Genomic DNA, 21,736 nt, shown 5'->3' with positions numbered 1-21,736 from the left:
ATTCACCCATTCACACACACATTCATACACCGATGGCGGCAGAAACCATGCAAGGCACCGACCAGCACACCAGGAGCAATTAGGGGTTCAGTGTCTTGCTCAAGGACACTTCAACACTAACTCTGGGGGAGCCCGGGTTTGAACTGGCAACCTTGTGGTTAACCATCCAGCCACTCTGACCCCTGAGCCACCACCGCCCAAAGTAATCCATAAAAGTACCAAGTACCATATCGCACTGCTACCATGGTAGGCCTACTGTTACTAGGGTACTGGTGGTACTATGCCCTGCCTACCATACCATACACCATACACCATACAATACCATACCATATAACATACTATACCTTACTATAGAGCCCCGAAGTCTGACGTAAATATCGGTAGAGGGTGCAAATCCATGGGTTCATGTACTTTTTCTTTGCATTGTAATCCCCATAGGGGGATTTTAGATTGCCTCAAATAAGAACTGTGTTTGAAAAATAAACAAATCATCCAGGCCACTTCACTCATATGGATATGAAGAATCAACTGACAGAGAAAATGTGTTACTGATACTGAATTAGTTACATTTTCGCTAGAAACAGATTGTATCATACTGTATATGAGTGACTGACTGTCGCAAACGATACAGAGACACCTCCATGACAATAACGCAGAGACAGCTCGTTTATTTCTGGACCACAATGCTTATAGTAGACCCATTCTGACGGGCACCCATTTTGGTGTCGGCATCATGTTATGCTTTAGCTATTGAAAAATAGCAGATCTACAAGCTCATATCGCGCCACCGAGTGGCGCGATATGAGCTTGTAGGTCTGCTATTTTTGAAAAATCGAAGAGCGACTGACATTTTTTAAATCTGATCTCAGGTCAGAATGGGTTCATCAGACCAGTGTGTGTCCGGCAGAAACCTCGTATGAATCTGTTCTCAGGTCAGAATGGGTTAAGATGACCCCATGTTATTCTCCATAGAGAAATCACTTCCGTGAACCAGGGGAATGGAGGGGACGAGCGAGTGACGTCAGGACTTCGGCACTCTATACCATACCATAATGTACTATGCCGGACCATTCAGTACCAAAATACCAAACTACACTGTACCGTAACAGTATAAAGGCATGCAATCTGGTGTGTTGCATATTCCATCATGAAGGATCTATTACAACATGTAAATCTACAAACACTATTCATAGAACTCTGTTCACTGTTCACGCTGTCGCAGATCATCTGGAGGTGGCCACGGTAAACTTCACCAGGGCCTACAGAGAGCCTACAGTCACAGTTGGCAAAGTGATTAAATATGTGATTGACGTGAGCGGCTCTTGGCTGTCAGACGGCGGTCGATTGGCCTTGTGAAAGCAGTTCGCGGTAATCATTCAACATGGCACTCATGACACGGTGGTCCAAGGCCATATGCCATATGCCATATCTGGTGGAAACTGACTGCTGTAAACCCTATTTACTTAGTTGTCTGCGGTCCGGTCCCCCAAGGTACCCTCCTTTTTCCCTTTACACCAAATGTTTACCAAAATCGTCGCAAATAATTAGCTAATCTAGAAGCTCACAACACATTGTGTTGTGATGCATTGTGAGTTTGTATGTTGACTGAATATACGCCCCAGAGTAGGGACGATAGGGTTCAGTCACGTGCACAGACACAATCACAACGTTCATACTAGGGTGCACGCACAACCGCACTTCACCAACAAAACTGACAAGAGGCCTTCAGAGCATCCACTTCAACCCAGCTCTATGAGCTACAGTAGGCAGAACAAATGTTACACAATGTTTTGTATTAAACATTATCTCCAACCAACCGTTTTTTGATTGATGGACTTTTTAGCATGAAGTGTCAGTCAAATGAAGCCAAAACCACAGTGTGGTTCTAAGCAAGGTTGGAGCGCCTTATAAACCCCCTCCGATACCTCAGCGCGCACGCAATGCTTCAGAATGCCATTTCATTCAACCAGGAAAAAATGCATTGTGAACCATTTCCTGGGATGTCAGTCAAAATGTTCCTCATTCTGTATTCATTCACAAAGCAGATGCCACGGAGTTGGCGGGACGCCACTCGCCGTGCATGGATTCTGTTTTGATTTATTCACTTTTAATTCAGTGGGACCCAAACCGCTGGACCACTGTTGGTTTGGTGATTTTGGCTGCATGGCACTAGTAGATAAGAAGCAAGAAGTGAATGGATAGATAGGGCAAAGAAGTGGCAGGTGTGTGCAGAGCATGGTGTGTGTGTGTGTGTGTGTGTGTGTATATATATATATAGGGCAGAGAAAGATCAGCAGTAATTTGCCTATACATAACATACCTGACAGACTCCGCTGATACACATGTCCAGAGACTCGGTGTAGCAACGCGTCCCGTCCAGCACCTTGGGAGCGAGCTCCAGCACCAGGCCCGAGCCGCTGGCCTTGCACTTGAGGGCACACGGGTTGTCGGGGTCATTGTCCACGGGCAGCCACTCGTGGTACTCTCCCTGGAACCGCACGTCCGCGTGCGCCGAACACTGCTGAGCACGAAAGTCGCCCACGTCTGGAGGGCAGTCCTGTTACAGAAAAGAGGGCCCGGGCGGTTAGCTCAACCGTCTGGGCACCTATAGGCTGCTGAGCAAAGCCAGACGGCGTGCCCACCTATAGGCTGCTGAGCAAAGCCAGACGGCGTGCCGCGGGTTCCACGTGCCCGATCCCAACGGCCTTTGCCGTGTGTCTTTCCCCCCCATCTCTATCCCCATTTCCTGTACTACTTTCATCCTATCAATTAAGGCATGAAAAGCCAAATCTTTACAGAAAAGAGATGCATCGGAGTGATTCAATTCAAAACATTTTGCATGTACCGTATAACCATTATACGGTACATGCAAAATGTTAAAGAAATCAAATTCGTGTTTTTCTTACTTCATCCAAAACATCCGGAATTGCATTATACTATAATGCAATTCCGGATGTTTTGGATGAAGTAAGAAAAACACGAATATTAGGTAAGGGTTAATATCTGGCTAGGTGGTCATTGTCGGGAGTTAATTCACAGACAGGGAGTTTAACCACCGAGTTAATCACCCTGACGGTGAATTATATCCCGACAATAACTACCTAGCCAGATATTATCCCGCTTATTACATGGCTAATAAATTGACCCAAAACACAAGAAAATAAGTATTCTATAAGTTCGCGCTGGCTGCTGTCTGCCCAGCTGCAGGGCTGGAGCACTGTCTGAAAACAAGGAAGTGAGTTGATCAGAACAGAATCAATTTTCGGGTACTGCTTTGTCCATTTCTCGCTCAAATGTTTCAAAAACATTTTTTTAGAGCAATGTTTAGCTGTAAATGACATGGTGTCTCACAGTGTGTGTGTGCGTGTGTGTGTGTGTGTGTGTGTGCGCGTGTGTGTGTGTGTGTGTGTGTGTGTGTGTGTGTGTGTGACGTGTGTGTGTGTGTGTGTGTGTGTGTTAATGTGTTTATATGGCTGCCATGTTGGAAACAGCAGTAAATCAAGCGGGTTGCAGCTGGTGCTCAGAGGGTTTGATTAGGCGGGTCTGTTATAGAGCGAAGCGGTCATTATCAAGACACAACAGACCTCTGAATTCAGAGATTGACCAATCAGAATCAAGCATTCAAACAAGCCATGTAACAAGGTTATATAATTGCCTGAACATCATATATCTCCAATTCTCCATTGCCCAGCTTGCTCTAACACAACATCCTTAGATCACACGCATTCGGTCCTTAAAACACAAGACCTGGCAGCAGTCATAATAGTCCTAGCACAATATTGTAGTAGAGTCTCCAACACAGTTTACCGTTTCCATTTTATTCCAAGTTGAAACCCACATGAAAGGGACCAACTGACGTCCATTACATAAAGATGAGTTTGCTGAACTTACCACATTACTGCATGTGCGATATTTGATATTCTGCCCTTCGCAGGTCCTGGATGTAGGGGAGAAGAAAGAGAGGGTGGGGGGAGGGGGGGTAGGGGAGAGAGAGAAAATGGACATGTGGCTGAGCTGGCTTTGGGGGTGAGCGATAAAACAAACCACTGTGCACATCAGTCAGCTGCGGTCGGTGGAGTGACGGCAGCTGATATTTCCTTCACTGGCCCCAGATCTGCTCTCTTTCTCAAGCTGGGTTAAACGTTATACTTTGTTGCATGACGGTATAGCACGCCGGAAATAGCCAATCTACAAGCTCACAAAGTTGCCGTGGCGCAATGCGTTTTGAGCTTAAAGTTATAGATCCTTAAGACTTTCATGCCACGACGTTTTAGATCAGGTCACATCGTGATGTGGCGACCCTATTGGGCTCGGAACCGATTGTACAGAAGCACAAACCAACCAACAACAAAATAAAATCTAAGATGCAATTTTGTGTCAAAAGTACTGGGAAAATAATTCTACCAGCTAAGTTGTATACAATCCTCACCAAAACACGTCAGTATACACTCACAGGTGTCGGACAGATGATTCCCTTTCAGTAAACAAACCCTTGCCCGCGTGACAGCTCAGCAAATACGCAGTTGTTCATTTTGAATGGGAGTCTGTCGAACAGATTGGAGCTGTTTGGCACATGGCTGTCAGGCAGACAGATCCTTTGTCAAAATTAAATAAATTAGGTCCCTTTGATGCTTTGATGCCAGCAGATGCTCACTCATAGCCTACAGGGTGACTTGGAAAAGCTAGATATCTCAGAGTGCGCTGGGAATTAATCAAAGCAAACCTCCTCTTTAGTTCTTTGCAACTTGAGAGGAATTCCAGTGTCATCGGGCTTTAGCTAACGCGGGGCCGTGATTGGAGGCAACGTAGCAGAATCGGGACTCTGGGATGAATGAGGGATAAAGGGCTTTTTATGATTTCATTTCAGCTAACGCAGAGAGCCGGGGCGGTGCGGAGCACAGCGCAGCATGGCAAGCCCATTAGACCCCATGACTGAGCCAGACAGTTCCCACTGCCAAGACAAACAGAAGGTCACCGCGGCGGCTCAGACCTGAACGAGACACTTGAATAAGACGGAGGGACTGAGAGACAGGTATCAGTGTGGAAAAAAACCATCAGGCCCAGGAACTACTATATAACCTAGATTCTAAACACCACCACAGGACGTTTACCGCTTTGTGGGCTTTGGAGGCACGGAACGGATTCCACGGAAGGTGGGAATGGATTCACAATTACATCATCGTACTGTTACGATAAGGGAAGATACTTGGAATGCCAGAATTCCCCAGAGTGGACATGCATGTGCTCTCACGAATAGACCTCACTGCAGCCACACACACACACACACACACACACACACACAGACAGTAATTATGACAAATATACACACAAAACATAATCTCACCACTAGGAGATCGATCATTCGTACACACAAGCACGCACATGCGCTCACACACACATAATTATACGAACGCACGCACGCGCGCGCCCTCTCGCAAATATTTCCGCTCCAAGATAAGAAATAGAGCTCCTTTCGGGTTGAAACCATAAAATCACAATATGACGTTGGAATGGGATATATATGACTCCTATGTTTTCGATCATTCATAGTAATGCCCATATACTTGTCGTCAACTCAACTCACGGTATAAATTATAGATTGAATGTAATTGCAAGCAGACTCTTAGAGAGCGGTGCCATATAGAGAGCAGTGCCATATAATATTAATACCTTAGAAATGAACGAGCACTTGGAAATATGGCCCCGTTTGGTGATACATGAATTATGCCCTCATTGTAACATTTTATATTGGTTATTTCAGAAAAGCCAAAAACACCAAGTCCATGTAATTAGGGTAAATGTTGAGTTTATATGACACAATAAAGCAGGTCAGTCCCTTCCACCCTTCCCTCCCTCCCTCCCTCCCTCATGCCTTTCGTCTTTCATTTCCGCATCACATGAATGTTTGACAAAACCCTCAATTCACCCACCATTACTCTGCTTATATTGTAGTATGTACGTCATCCTTCTTCATCCAACCAAAACCCCCTACAGGCCTACAGTATACATCCAACATCCTAAACCCCAAAAATATACAAGGTGGAAACCTTGTGCGCTCCATTTTCGTCACCGCTAAACCCCTTATCCCTAAACTTATTTTTTTTAACTATTTTGCAAAACATTGTTGAATAGTTAAAATGGCCAGTCTACAAGCTCACAATGTGTCAATGTAGATTGGCTAGTTGAACTATTCAAGAATGTTTTTCAAAATAGTAAAAAAGGCAAAGAAGTTTAGGGATAAGGGGTTTAGTGGAGAGGAAAATGGAGCCCTGTATGTCCAAAACCGTTCACAATGTTTTTGCCCGATAGCAACGAAATGTACAGGCCACATGGAGGGTGGTCTCTTGGATTGTAAAAGTGAGACACACTAACATACTGTAATGACTCAAGTTAATTACATAATTCATTGCCTTTGGAGAAAACTCACTTTTAATTGCCACCAAAACATGGCCTTTTAACACAGCTGTGGGCACGCCTTTGTTGGAATTCCCAAAATGCCACAGCAATTTAATGTCACTGCTAGTAATTGCTGCAACTGATGACAGCACAGCAGACAGCGTGCGAGACACACACGCGCACGCACGCACGCACGGTAGCGGCACTCCATTATCAGTGGTTTCAAAGGTTACATCAACACAATAACATTTCTGTTATGCTGTGGATAAAGGACCGAATCCAAATATGATACAGACTCACGTCTTAAGAACTCATTTCTATGATTTCAACATTATTCTTTTTTGAGTGCTGCAACCACTCCTATAGACAGCTATGCGTGTCCCTGGCTGGCTGTGTCTGTCTGTCTGTCGAGCACGAAATGCGTTTGGTTGGTTTTCACAACAAAGTGTCACTGTTGCACATACACACACACACACATGCTCTGACCTGCTTACCATCGCTGCAACAGTTCGATCAAACCAAACTAAACCTAACGCGAGATGAAAGAAAACGTGCACTATTCCCTCCCTAGAAAGTTCATAGTGTGTAACCGAGAAGTGTGAGACAGCTCCGATTAATATCATCAACTAATCAACAAGCTGGCTGCAGAATGCTCCAGCGCCGCAGCTAACGCAGCCAAATGGCCTCATTATTGCTCGAGCAGTTACACTCTGTTGACATGACAGTCCATCCATATGCCCACACTTTGCTTCACAAGCGGCTCTGCCGCATTACATTATTCTGCTTATGATCAAATGAAGTGTGGTCTATGGAGGGGGAGGGGGTCTATGGAGGGGGAGGGGGGTCTAATGAGGGCCAGGCGTCTCGTGTTCGGATTGCACTTTGCTTGCGTTCCCTCTGGAGGCTGCTGGGGTCACGTATACATTTGTGCGGTAGCAGCAATGTGGAAAACATGGATGCGTGCGAGTGGTTGTGCAATGCATGCGAGTCGGCACACTGTACGATTGCGTGCGAGTGGATGTGCTACAGTGTGTGCGTGCGTGCGTGCGTTGTTGTGAGCGCACATGTTAGCGTACATGTGTAAAATGTGAATATGTACATGTGAGTGTTGTACGATAAAGAGTTGCAGTGGGGTCGTATAGGTTTGGAGTGTCCTGACACACCAATTTATAGCCCTTCTCTCTTCCAACACGCACACACATGTGTGCACACACACACACACACACACACACACACACACACACACACACACACACACACACACACACACACACACACACACACACACACACACACACACACACACACACACACACACACACACACACACACACACACACACACACACACACACACACACACACACACACACACACAGGGGGCCTTGTGCCGTGTGCTTTAATGGCATCGTTTGATGTCCGGCGGAGACCAGGCCACTGGTCCCTCGTTCCCACGCGATGGTGTGGGGTGAGGTGGCGCAGAGCGTCCACACCACATAAGAGTACACATTTAACCATCCAACCACCCCAAATGGCACTCCAATGCATATAACACACCTCCCCTATAAACAAATATGTCACACACACAAAACGTCTGCATCCCACACGGAGTTCAGACCCCAAACACCTCTTCACGCGTCAAATTCACGGCAGGGACCAGGTTTTTTTTTTACAGCCAGTAGCATTCTGAGGTTTTGACCAGAAGTTCTGGGCAACGTGCAGAGAAATGGCCCCCGGTTGTTGATTTCATGAAAACAGCTCCCAGAGAGAAACCAATGCTATACCACAATGTTTACAGTACAGCACAGGAGGGGAGGAGGGGCCGTCCATAGTAGCACTTTGGAGGTTTGAGGTTTTGACACTCGTCTAGAAATAATCAAAACAGGGCTTATTTTTTTTCTTACGTCCCTGTTCCGCGCACGCACACACCCACGCACACACCCACGCACACACCCACACACACACACACACACACACACACAAGCGCAGCGCAAACAGGGCACTGCCCACTGTTCGTGACCTCGCGTGTGAGCCACTTTTGTTTTGGCAGTGTGTCTCTGCACAGATGCACTCTTTCATCATTGGCTGTGTCACAGTTGGACCCCCCAACTGTTTGGGGGGGGGGGGGGGGTCCTTTCCCAATGGCGCTGACCTCTCCAGCAAGGCTCCACTGGGCACCTCCATCCAGGGGTGTACATTCATTTCTGAGAGCCGTTAAAATGTAGGAATGCAGTGAAGTCACCATGCAGATATTTCCCAGTCTATAAATGTGACAACATTTCTATGGAAAACATATATACTCTCTCTCTCTTCTTTGCTCAAGATCGCTCGCTGTACCCTCTTTCTCTCGCGGCCCGGCCCGGCCCGGCCGGCGCACTGTAATTGGCCACTTTGCAGAACACACTTGGCCTCTGGGCTTTAATCTTTCATTTAGTTTGAAGCCCGTCCAAGTGGATGACTCTCGCTTGATGATGAAAGGAACGAGGGGTCCAGGGTGCAGGTTCAACTTTTGTCCCAAATGTTTTTAAGCCAACGATGACGAAGAGAGAAGCTCATAGACCTAGGTTCATTGTTTGTGTAGGTTCCAAAATCTCTCATTCAGGAGGAGATATTTAAGATGACACAGTCTTTGGAGAAAGAAAAAGATATCAATTATTATGCTCTGATTTGTGATGGGACCTTACTGGGGAAATTTTGACAACCAAAATGCAGATGAATTGGTGACTGCAGGACCGATGGGAAGTCTAGACCACTTTTAGAGGCCTGGATGGGCATGTGATCTACAATGACCTTCTAGGCCTCTTTAACAGTCATATAAAATGTATTTTGAGCACTACCATTACAGCCCCTGGGAATAAGGCAAGCGGCGAGATTTACTCACGCTATTAGGGACTCTGTCTGGGTCTATTTGGCAGGACCAAATAGCATGAAAGCAAGCCCCATGCACCATCCCCCTTACTCTCGTCTCAATATGCTGTATGGGGATTTAATGGAAACCAGTCTGGCCCCCAGTCAGGACTTTGGTCTCGGAGCGAAGGGAGATTACCTCGGATTGTTTCTAAGCGCATGTTTACAAATTGTCCACGGGATGGTTCCATTTTGCAACGACAAGGAGATTCTAACTTCTATAGGCACACATTTGATTAATATTCCCTCAGTGATGTATGCCTCTCTTAACTCATTTTGGGCGGGAACCCCTTTTGGTTTTATAAAAAAATTGTTTAGCAGATCTACAAGCTCATACTACAAGCTTGTAGGTCTGCTATTTTTTTTTATCGTGAAAATGTAGTGCAAATCATATATATATTCTTTTAGAGCGAACGTTTTTAACTCGTTTTTAACGTTTTTTAACGCTTCTGAGGGGTTCCTGGAACAACATTTTTAAGAAGTCACTGAAAACTTATTTATTTCGTTTGTATTTTGAGCTGTGATTTGTCGTTTTTAATTGATTGTTTTTTACCTTGTTGTACAGCACTTTGTAACTGTGCTTTATAAATAAAATTTACTTACTTACTTACATATTTTCAGATGGGGGTCGGCAGCCAATTACATAATTTCTGGGGTGGTTGACATGAAATAGTTTGAGAACCACTGACATAGAAACGTAGGTTTTTTCAGAAAACTGTCAGGATTTAGAAGACATTTGTAGAATCGTCCTCAGGTCAAAATGGGCTAATGAAAGTAAATCATAATAGAGCCCCATTTTACGTTCCTGTGCACAAGAAATGTCAATCTGATTGTCCTATTGCAGCGGTGTGCTACGTCATGGCAGATACTGTTTATAGAGGGTATGCACTATGCACATACATACAAGTGAGTGTCAAGTCAAGTGGCAAACTGTTGGTGGCAAAGTGAATTTAACGTTGTACAGTATTTGCAATCAGATAGGACTTTTCTGTCTGGATGTATGCCTGTATGGGCTGTCAAGCCCAGAAATATTAGTATTTTTTTAGGCACTCAGTTGGTGTTCCTGCATAACTTCCAGGTGATGACGATATGTCGCGTGCATACCCTCGATTTGTCATAGTATTAGTCGATGAAATCAACACTGGAATCAGGCGAATTCTTACTTGGAACTGAGGCATCGTCGGAGGGCGTAGGAGGCCCCTCCCCCACAGGTGCGGGAACACTCGCTCCATGAGCCCCAGGCGTCCCACAAGGCGTCTCGGTCCTCCTCGGATCGAGCGGTCCGCGAGCTCTATATATGCACGGCGGAGGAGAGAGAGAGAGAGAGAGAGAGAGAGAGAGAGATAAAACACTTGTTGAGTTTACACGCCACAGGGTCACAGCCATTTCCATCCAGTGCTCGCTTCCACTGTCATCACCTTGTATGTTTGTCTTCCTCTCCAAACTTTGAGAGCAGAAGTAAAAATGTTTTTAATAAAATAAAAAGCATTTGGCGTCGTTAACATACAGATCGATTGTCCAGCAAATCAATGCCAGGTAACCTGATCAAAGCACCGTCCATGTCATATACAATTTCAAATGGATGTTCTTGCGCAAGCTTGCAGAGCCTGCAAGTAATGTTTTTCGTCAGGTGCTACGATGCGTATGTCCCGTAGGGAGCATATGATGTGATGAAGATATGTACCAATGCCAGGGTATAATTGGCTTTCCATGGTGACGTAATGATGATGTGTTTCAGTGTCGGGTGGATTAAAGGTATGTATACATGTATGTAATCTGACACCACTGCCATATCAAGCACAAATTAATCATTACGTCATATGCTGCTACGGGACATACGCATCAAACGACACCCAAGGCATTTCCTTTAATCCACCCAACACTGAAACATATCTTTATTACGTCACCATTGGGAGACAGTTATACCCTGGCATTGGTACATATCTTCATTAAGTCATATGCTGCTACAGGACATAATGCATCCAACGACCCAAGTAACCACAGTTACTTAACTTACTTGCACACTACTGTAGTAGGGTGTACCCTACTTGGGTGCAACAAGCAAGTATACTTGCTTGTTGCACCCAAGTAGGGTACAACTAGAACTGCACTCTGTCGAGGGCCTAGAGTGCAGTTCTAGTTGTAATTGTCTTCTCTCTCCCCCCCCCCCAGCACAGGAATGCCTGGCTTAAGGCAATCTGATTAAAAAAAATAGATATTCAAACACAGTACTAACAGTTTCTTATGGTCCACAAACCCGAGGCAGCAGTCAACTGAAAGAGCCGGAGCTTTATAAGGCCATGTGGGCATTAACAATGAAAACGTAACTGGAGCACACACAGCATTACAGTGTGACGGGAAAAAGATGGACAGCAATGGGAAGTAATCAAAAGCTCTCGACTTTCCCCTCTGCATATTTCAGTCATATGTCCGAATCATCCTTCAAACTGTGAAACGTTAGTCTTGTCCTAACAAGCTCCAGTCCTTGCTTTAGTACCCCCCCCCCCCCCCCCATCTCTCTCTCTCTCTCTCTCAGTATAATTGCACAGTGGTGCATTTGGCAGCAACAGTAGGGATATTAGTGAGACATCCAAGATCAATATTATGAGAAGATGAATTCTTAGCCTGCAAGGACAATGTGCACCTCATATGTACCGTGACAGCCAAATTCTGAAGACCCAAGTCTCTCTCTCTCTCTCTCTCTCTCTCCCCCCCCCCCCCCTCCCCCTCCTTCCCTCCCTACTGCAGAGAAGACTGCTGGGAGATGGACTCACCTTGCTCTGAGGCAGGTGTTTATTTGCGTGGCATTGAAACGCTGGCCTTGCCGTGTGAATGTGTCGGTTAGGTTTGGTTCCTGTGGCCGTGTGAATGTGTGGGTTAGGTTTGGTTCCTGTGGCCATGCTGTGAATGTGTGGGTTAGGTTTGGTTCCTGTGGCCATGCTGTGTGAATGTGTGGGTTAGGTTTGGTTCCTGTGGCCGTGTGAATGTGTGGGTTAGGTTTGGTTCCTGTCGCCGTGTGAATGTGTGGGTTAGGTTTGGTTCCTGTGGCCATGCTGAATGTGTGGGTTAGGTTTGGTTCCTGTGGCCATGCTGAATGTGTGGGTTAGGTTTGGTTCCTGTGGCCTTGCCGTGTGAATGTGTCGGTTAGGTTTGGTTCCTGTGGCCATGCTCAGTGTGAATGTGTGGGTTAGGTTTGGTTCCTGTGGCCATGCTGTGAATGTGTGGGTTAGGTTTGGTTCCTGTGGCCATGCTCAATGTGTGGGTTAGGTTTGGTTCCTGTGGCCTTGCCGTGTGAATGTGTGGGTTAGGTTTGGTTCCTGTGGCCATGCTCAATGTGTGGGTTAGGTTTGGTTCCTGTGGCCTTGCCGTGTGAATGTGTGGGTTAGGTTTGGTTCCTGTGGCCATGCTGTGTGAATGTGTGGGTTAGGTTTGGTTCCTGTGGCCATGCTGTGAATGTGTGGGTTAGGTTTGGTTCCTGTGGCCATGCTCAATGTGTGGGTTAGGTTTGGTTCCTGTGGCCATGCTCAATGTGTGGGTTAGGTTTGGTTCCTGTGGCCATGCTGTGTGAATGTGTGGGTTAGGTTTGGTTCCTGTGGCCATGCTCAATGTGTGGGTTAGGTTTGGTTCCTGTGGCCATGCTGTGTGAATGTGTGGGTTAGGTTTGGTTCCTGTGGCCATGCTGTGTGAATGTGTGGGTTAGGTTTGGTTCCTGTGGCCATGCTGTGTGAATGTGTGGGTTAGGTTTGGTTCCTGTGGCCATGCTCAATGTGTGGGTTAGGTTTGGTTCCTGTGGCCATGCTGTGTGAATGTGTGGGTTAGGTTTGGTTCCTGTGGCCATGCTGTGTGAATGTGTGGGTTAGGTTTGGTTCCTGTGGCCATGCTGTGTGAATGTGTGGGTTAGGTTTGGTTCCTGTGGCCATGCTGAATGTGTGGGTTAGGTTTGGTTCCTGTGGCCATGCTGAATGTGTGGGTTAGGTTTGGTTCCTGTGGCCATGCTGTGTGAATGTGTGGGTTAGGTTTGGTTCCTGTGGCCATGCTCAATGTGTGGGTTAGGTTTGGTTCCTGTGGCCATGCTGTGTGAATGTGTGGGTTAGGTTTGGTTCCTGTGGCCATGCTGTGTGAATGTGTGGGTTAGGTTTGGTTCCTGTGGCCATGCTCAATGTGTGGGTTAGGTTTGGTTCCTGTGGCCATGCTGTGAATGTGTGGGTTAGGTTTGGTTCCTGTGGCCATGCTGTGAATGTGTGGGTTAGGTTTGGTTCCTGTGGCCATGCTCAATGTGTCGAGCTATAGCTCGTCTCAAACACCACTGGTACGGAAACAAACTAAATATCAGATACAGCCAATCAAAATGAAATTGAAAATAGGCATTTAGCAGCTGTAAAACAAGGTTTGGTTTGACACAAATGGGCGTTTTATAATATTAGTAACTGACGGACAGCAAAAGGAAATAGATTCTAGACCATGTTGAACAGAACAAGAGCAATTCATGAAAGTGTGCAAGTAAAAAAAAGAAAAAAAAAAGGTATTAGAATTCATAGGCCTGGAACTAATGCTGTGATAGATCATCTACCACCTCCTACAGATGTCTTCAATAGACCAGGTGCTCTTACACATTCAGTGAAACAATCAGTCATTCGCTGTCATACGAGTGACTGGGCGGTTACAAAAAAAGTATCTGACTGCACGATCAAGTCAAGCACACAGGCAGTCATCAGGGGTGTCACGGCATCACCCAGGGACACTTTAGGAGCGCAAAAATGACTGGACCATGGCTATTGTTCCCTTTATGAAGCCTCTCCCCATAGAACCTTTTAACCCATTTCGACCGAGACCGATTCTACAAAATGTCTTCTCAATCATGTTTGTGTCAGTGGTTCTCAAATTAATTAATTAATGAAATTATTATTTCATGCCGAGGAGCCCCAGAATTATATGTATTTGGCCGCCGACCCGCTTCTCAAAATATGTTGTTCCAGGGACCCCCCCAGAAGGGATCCAGGGACCCCCCCAGAAGATGAGAAGATTTGAGTTGAAAACGTTTGCTCTGAAAGAACATAATATTAGACATAAGATTTGCGCCACATTTTCACGATTTTTCAAAAATAGCAGACCTGCTATTTTTCAATAGCTAAAGTAGAACAGAATGCTTTAAATCACCAAAAAGGGGTTCCCGCCCAAAATGGGTTAAGTCATGGGCAGCACTTTGTCCACAAACACCCCCACCCAAACCAACCAAGGTCGACAGCCTGTACTGAAATCACACTCACACACCCAGAGCTGTTGCCAATGGCTTAAAAAGGCCTCTCACGGCCTTCACATGTGGGGAGAAATGTAAACCACAGCGCCATGCACCACTTGGCCTGAAACAGGCAGAGTCGTGGGGCCTCAGAGTAGGGGCCCAAACAGGGATGTATGTAATAACACCTGCTCCAATGGCTCCCCTGATCGTATCCAAGGGGCCGGTGAATGGTTCACACCACCGGTGGTTCTCAAAGTGGGGTACCGGGGACCCCCAGGGGTCCTTGAAGGGGTTTCCAGGGGGTCCCCAGCTAAATGGGTTAGGAACCGAATGGACCCACATGGGGTCTGTAACTCTGAGAGTGTACATTACCTTACAAATGTACATTTGTACACTCTCAGATTTAAATTAACATTGTTTTTTTTATAAATTGGTGTTCCAGAGATAGAAATACCATTAAATGGGGGTCCGTACTCTGTAGCCAAATGCATGTAAATCTGGGAGTCCCCATATGTTTTCAAAAGGGGGTCCCGCAGGCTAATACGTGGGGGTCCTTGAGGACCTCTGGTTTACACCGACGCACCAGTCTTTGAGTCGCGCAACACAAAAACATCATTGCCCATAGGCCCTATATACTGTAGGAAAGCATGGCTGTACTCTGACCTACTTGTCCCCCTCCACTGTGTCACGGCATCTAGTTTTGTTAGGATGACAAATGGCTTTCGGAGAGAGAGAGAGGAAGGAAAGTACACGATGATAATGCCGCCGACGTGACTACTTTCTTTGGGGCCCCCTGGTAGCTAAAACACCCCCCCACCCCCCACCCCCACTATTAAGTGTGAGTGCAAGTGCATGTGTATACATGTCTGTGATGACGGGGGGGGGGATGTGGGGCGGTCAGATTATTAAGAAATGGGCATTCGTACATATATACAACTGTCAGGGCGCTAATGACGCCTGAAGTACGGCGGGGGAGGAGAGGCCTAAACACAGCAAACAATGTCAGGCGGACGGTGCTGTAACATTCCTGCCCATGCAGGCCCGGGCTTCCTCCGTCTCTCCATGCCTTTTGGATCCACCATAAATAAACGCAGGCAGGCGGCGGCGTTCTGGGCAAGCGGTCCTGTTGCTGCTGCTGCCGGCCGGGCCTCGCTTCTTCCTTTGAAAAGCAATCAGTTGAAATTTTGCACTCAATTACCGCAGGGCGGGAGCTGCACCGCTGCATTACGCCAAGACGGCCCCGAGCCATATCAAACGGGGACATGATGAGGGAGAGAGAGAGAGAGAGAGAGAGAGCCTGCAGAGGGGAGGAGGGATATAGATGAAGGACGGAGAGGGGATGGATATGAGGAGTAATAGGTTGCTTTGGCTGACCGTGCCGCTATTGTACTCGGCGAAGAAAAAAACCCAAGAGAACGAGGCCTCCGTTAATCGGCCCCGGTTGTCCCTCTGGGATGTGGATACAGTAATCAAGAGGCTCGGATGACCCCCCCCCCCCCCCCCCCCATGCACGCTCCAGCTCTACCTCCACCTCTCTCTCTCTCTCTCTCTCTGATCTCTCCAAGGTTTCTGTTTAAACTGGCTGCCTGCCGTGCGAGTGAGGAGGTTGCTCTGGTTTTCTGATTGGGATCCACCCCTATACAATCAATGACACCTTGGAGGCTCATCTACTGTATACATTCCAGGTGACACAATTGTCACCCACAACGTTTTAGCTCTCGTTTAGTTTCAATAAGGAAATGCGTTTGAAATCCCATCTACGGTATTTGCCAAAATTAGAGATTAAAACAAGAAACCTGGCTGGCATCCTACAGTATACCATGGATGTTTAAGGCTTCATCCACACCTACATAAACGTAGCGTTTTCGTTTTCGTTTTCATTTTCGTTTTTTTAAATCTCTCTGTCCATACGACACGTTTTTTTAAATCTCTCTGTCCATATGACCAATGGCAAGACCCATGCAAAACTCCGTTTACATTGTCCACACAGGGAACACACAGGCGGAGTTTTAAAGAAATACACTGTGGCAGGAGTTTTCCAAAAGATGCGTTTATATGGACCAAAAACGCGTTTGCGTGTGGGCGACCCCCCCAAAACGCATATAAAAACCTACGTTTATCCGTTTACCCGGATACGTGTGGACAAGGCCTAAGTCACTACAGTCACTACTCCCTCGTATGAAAAACCTTTATCGCAGTCTCCCCAGATATAGGCCACCTTGCTGTCACCGCCGGGGCCCCGTTTTCATATCAGGTGAAGAAGAGGAAGCCAGCAAAATGATACATCAGACCACTGAGATCCACATTATATGTTATTTTGACAGGCCAGGCTCTATTTAAGTCACCTGTCAGCAACTGAAACTATGGACATTTTCCTTGAAGACGGAAAACTCTGCGACATGGGGGAAAGAAACCCAACGCCGGTGCCTCCTTTTGCAGACTATGTCAATATACACACGATGGCCTTTTCAGTTGGCAAGACATATGATCTTCGCACATCTGCTGAATCCCTTGTCCCCGCCACCACCACCGCCGCCCCCCTCCTCCTCCTCCTCGGAGCCCTCGGGCTGCACTCCGCGCTCACCTCTGTGCCGCGAGGCAACCGCTGTGATGACATATAATATAAGGAGACCTAGACCTCAGAGAAAACAGCTCGCCGGTCCAGCATCCTATTTTTATATGACTTGTGGAAAAAACACAAAAATAAAAACAAAAACAAACGGGGGTGGGTGAGCTTGAGGACTCTTGAGCGCATGCAGCGCTCAAGAGTAAATAAGATGATTTTTTTCCCTTTTCTTTTTACAGCCTCGTTAACCTACCGCTGAGAGGATCCAGTGCATTCCGACTGCGTGGAGTCGGATAGAGTAACAATCATAAAACGAATGCGAGCACATCTGCCCAACAGGAACAAAAACTAAATTCTTATTATTAGGTCATGTCCTGGTAATAATTTCTTGAGCACCTTGCTTTTTTTTTTTTTTTGCTTTTTTTTTATCACAAAAATCTCTCAACAAATGGACAAACATGTTACAACACGTTTGTTTCAGTATATCAAAACATAGAGAGCAAATTGATATTGAAGTAGGATAATTATCATGCTATACATTACCACGAGAAGAAGAGTTATCACCAGTAGCCTGCAAGTGCAGGGAAAGTGTTGATCCACCATGACGTTTGACAAAATGACAAGTGTTATCGGATCCCTCCAGTGAGTGTATGCGTATATCCAGGAAGTGTGTGTTTGTGGCGTGTGCGTGTGTGTGTGTGTGTGGGGGGGGGGGGGGTGCGTCTGAGCCTGGGGTGTGATGCTCCACTCTCTGGGTCCAGAGCGTCCTGTCTGCCTGCCTGCTTTCTCCTCTCTGACTTTCTCTCCCTCTCTTCCTTAGGAATAAGTTAAGGGGAGGGGAAGAGGAACGGGGTGTGCGTTTGTGTGTGTGCGTGTGTGTGTGTGCATGTGTGTGTGTGTGTGTGTGTGCGTGTGTGCGTGTGTGTGCGCGCTAGAGGTCCCTGTGTGAGGGGGAGTGGAGTAATCGGAGGGATCCAAACCCGTCAAGCAGTCAGGTCCAGCGCAACAGCAAATCAATACATGGGCCTCAGCTAGTTCAAACAAGGAGCTGGCCGCAGCTGCAACTTCACAACTGTGTGTGTGTGTGTGTGTGTGTGTGTGTGTGTGTGTGTGTGTGTGTGTGTGTGTGTGTGTGTGTGTGTGTGTGTGTGTGTGTGCGCGCACGGGGGTGCGCGCGCACATACACTCCAGAGACTCAGCACATTTGGGCAAGTGGCTATGGCTGTTTTTAGCCCAAGGAGTGTTTTCCGGGCAAAACTAATGCTCGGAATGGGTTCAGAATCACGAAAATCCCATAGTTTGACCCCTAGTTTGGCCATAGACCCCCTATTTTGGCCTTAGCCACTTGCCCAAATGTGCCCAAAATGTGCTGACCTCATCACATTTGTGTTGACTGCTATGGCCGTTTTTAGCCCAAGGAGTGTTTTTCATGCAAAACTAATGCTTGGAATGAATTCAGAATCATGAAAACCTCCTAGTTTGACATGTCACATGCTACTTAAAGCATAATGAAATGTAGAACATTTTGCCATTATGTTGGTTGTTGATGGTACCCCAACATTCAGCAGCTGTCAAAATTTCCCCTAGGGTGGTTGAATAGAAACCAATGTGGGATATGTTAGTAGACACCTTTACAAACACAAACACATTGGTGAAGAACATTCTTGATAAGAAATGTATTCCCAGATTTGACATTATTCTAATAATATTCTCTCTCTCAGCCTCCTCGGATTCCTTCCGTCTCCATCTCTCTGTCCTGTTCCATTTCTCTCCTCTCATAAATGTACTCACTTGCCTTATTTACTTAATTTGCTCCTATTTTTTAATAGCACCTAAAATGTTATATGGTTTATGTAAAAAAAAAAAGAAAATGGTTAGATAAAATGAGTAATGGGCTGTTCACGCCAAACACTATCACGCTAACTGTAAAGATAACTGTTCTAACTCAAGTGGATAGCACAGTCGACACCACAACTATAACGATGACAGTGGTTAATGATATACGTGTATAGATAGTGCTTTGTGTGGACAACCCTTCATGCCTATAAACACTATTGCTTTACTTAAACCAGACAATGAACTGCCATAAAAGGTTATGTTTTGCTATAATGACGCACTCTCCATCCATTATGGTGGTTACACAGAGCATCGAGACGTTTACAAAACTATATGAGACCACATAATCGTTCATGAAAAATGATTATAATATATCATATAAAGTTGTCGAAGCGATTCCGCAGTCGGTGTGCTTTGTCGCCCTCTACAGACAGGGAGGAGAGGAGAGCATGATGAGAGCCCGATAGCCAAGAGAGGGCCAGGTGTAGTTCATTGGAGGCTCACGGCTTTTATGTATACCGTCTGGTTTTGTTGTTACTGCCTCCCACTTTGAGTTATGTTAAAGTACATTTATTTTATGTTTTCATTCAAACCGGGAAGTGGAATAAAAACGGGCATAAACCTTTTTGAGTTCAACCGTAACATTTGGGACATTCCTCATTTCCCTTCATCATGTTCTGCTGCTCGGCACAAGTCAATGTGAAGAGGTACTCTCAACCAACCAACACAGGGACAAAAGGTCATGTTTCTCTCTCTCTAACTTTATATGTCTGGTTTTGTTTCTCTCTCTACATTTAGAACTTGTTCCGTTTCTCTCTCTCTCTCCCTCTATACCTTTCTTCCATTTTGTTTGGCAGCAAATTTCTATTTTAGTTTTAGTCATAGTCTCTTGAGTAGTTTTCAAGTAGTTTGTCACATTTTATGTTTTAGTGTTAGTCTAGTTTTAGTTGACTTAATGTCATAAGATTTTAGTCGACTAAATCTACAGGTGATTTAGTCGAGTAAAATGTGTTTTGTCGGGCCTTGATGCCGTCATGATGGCAAATTTTACACTTGCTGAAAATAGCAGATCTTCTATTTTCAGCATGCAACCAAGCGTAAAATGACTTATTTTACTTATACTGGATCTCTTGTCCACTAGTCCATTCCTAACAATTTACTCTAGTTACTTGTGCAAGCAGAGCACGCAAGTACTAGTTTTGTTTTATCTGTTGACGAAATTGTCAACATATTTAGTCTTAGTCATCATAGCTTAGTTTTCATTTAGTTTCCATGTAGATTGTCAGTGAAAAAAGGTAGTCGACGAACATTTTTCCGTTTCCTTCTTTTTTCCCTGTCTGGTTTATTTCCCCTCTGGTTCATTTATTAACTGTAATATAATAAGGTTTATATAAAAATATGTTAGATTAAATGTGTAATGGGGCTGTCCACACCAAGCACTGTAACATTCTAACTTTAAGTGGATAGCAGAGCCCACACCACAACTACAACGGTGACAGTGCTATTGAATTAATTTGTATAGCGCTTTTCCAAACATAGTTACAAAGCACTTGTCTTGTATAGGTCTCAGGTATGGCGTTCCAAAGCTTATAGGGCTGGACTGCAAAAGCCAGTGAGTCTGACAGTGGTTAATGATACACATAGTTATAGTGCTTGGTGTGGACGGCCCTTTATGCCCACCTATAAACACTATTGCTTTACTTAAACCAGACAACGAGCTCCCATAAAGAGGTTTAGGTTTATGCTATAACCACGCACTCCATCCATTAAGGTTACACACAGAGCACCATGAGATGTTCATAAAACCTCATGCAAATGGGTAGAACAATTATAATACAACGTTGTACAGTCAGCCTTTCAGAGCTCGGTCGGTACTAGAGCTGCAGTCGCCTTCGGACCACGAGGTTCTGTGTATGAACCCGGACACCGGCAACTCAGCAAGCAATATACGAGTAGCACGGCTTGGCTAAGTCGTGCAGTAAGTACTGGGAACAGAACAGATGTATAGAAACCCTCGTCAGATTACATTATACCTTTATTGAAAGGATAAGCCCCTTGAGATGTCGCATCTCATTTTAGAGGGGGTCCTCGTTCTCAACCTATACTGACAATAAGCCATTCTGAACTACTTTACTTAGTCAGACTACAGTATAATATGCGAGGAAAGGAGGCACTGGAGCAAGACAGACAGTTTAAGCCCTTATAACGCGACAACGTTTCGATGTTTCAGTTACATCTTCGTCAGGTCATGATGACCTGACCTGAAGATGTAACTGAAACATCGAAACGTTGTCGCTTTTTTTACTTGCACCCTGATAATAAAATAAGGGCTTAAACTGTCTGAGTTGCTCCAGTGTGTCCTTTCCTCCTGTAACCCGTCCTGCCTCTGAGATGCACCAGACTGGCCTGCCATAGGCTAGAGGCGCAGTTGGAACTCCCTTCTACTGGATAATATGCATTATGAGCGTTGATAAAAGACATCATTAGCCTTTGTGCAGGTTCAAAACACCTCTTATAACACATTGTGATTGCTTTCTAATGCATTTCCAATGTAGCCGGGGCTTTGCATTACTCTCATTTCTTTATTTTATGGATCTTTTTTTTTAACTAGGATTCTTAACTTCCCTGCTATTCTGGGTCTGGACGAGCTAACAGCCTCCACTGCCAGCAAGCACTAGGAGTTCTTCTTTCTTTCAAATGTCAAACTCACTCTCCTACCATCACACCGCAACAGACTTGGAAAACAGTCATGTCCATTGCTCCAATGAATACAGATATATACACAGAACCATG

At 45.6% G+C, this 21,736-nt stretch overlaps 1 protein-coding gene across 1 annotated transcript in view; it reads right to left on the bottom strand.

The window, feature by feature from the left end:
- Window positions 1–21,736, bottom strand: part of LOC310876130 (ADAMTS-like protein 1) — a 177,302-nt gene that overhangs the window by 34,983 nt on the left and 120,583 nt on the right. The window contains exons 3-5 of the mRNA XM_083789575.1: window positions 10,466–10,593; window positions 3,892–3,937; window positions 2,321–2,557 (exon numbers count right to left, since the gene is read on the bottom strand). Coding sequence (XP_083645701.1) covers window positions 2,321–2,557; window positions 3,892–3,937; window positions 10,466–10,593 — 411 coding nt within the window. The remainder of the gene's footprint in view (window positions 1–2,320; window positions 2,558–3,891; window positions 3,938–10,465; window positions 10,594–21,736) is intronic.

Source organism: Protomyctophum parallelum, assembly GCF_964188405.1.
Source record: "Protomyctophum parallelum genome assembly, chromosome: 18".
NCBI classification, from domain to species: Eukaryota; Metazoa; Chordata; class Actinopteri; order Myctophiformes; family Myctophidae; genus Protomyctophum; species Protomyctophum parallelum.
The sequence above is the reverse complement of the archived record's forward strand: the minus strand, read 5'-3'. Positions and strand labels throughout refer to the sequence as shown.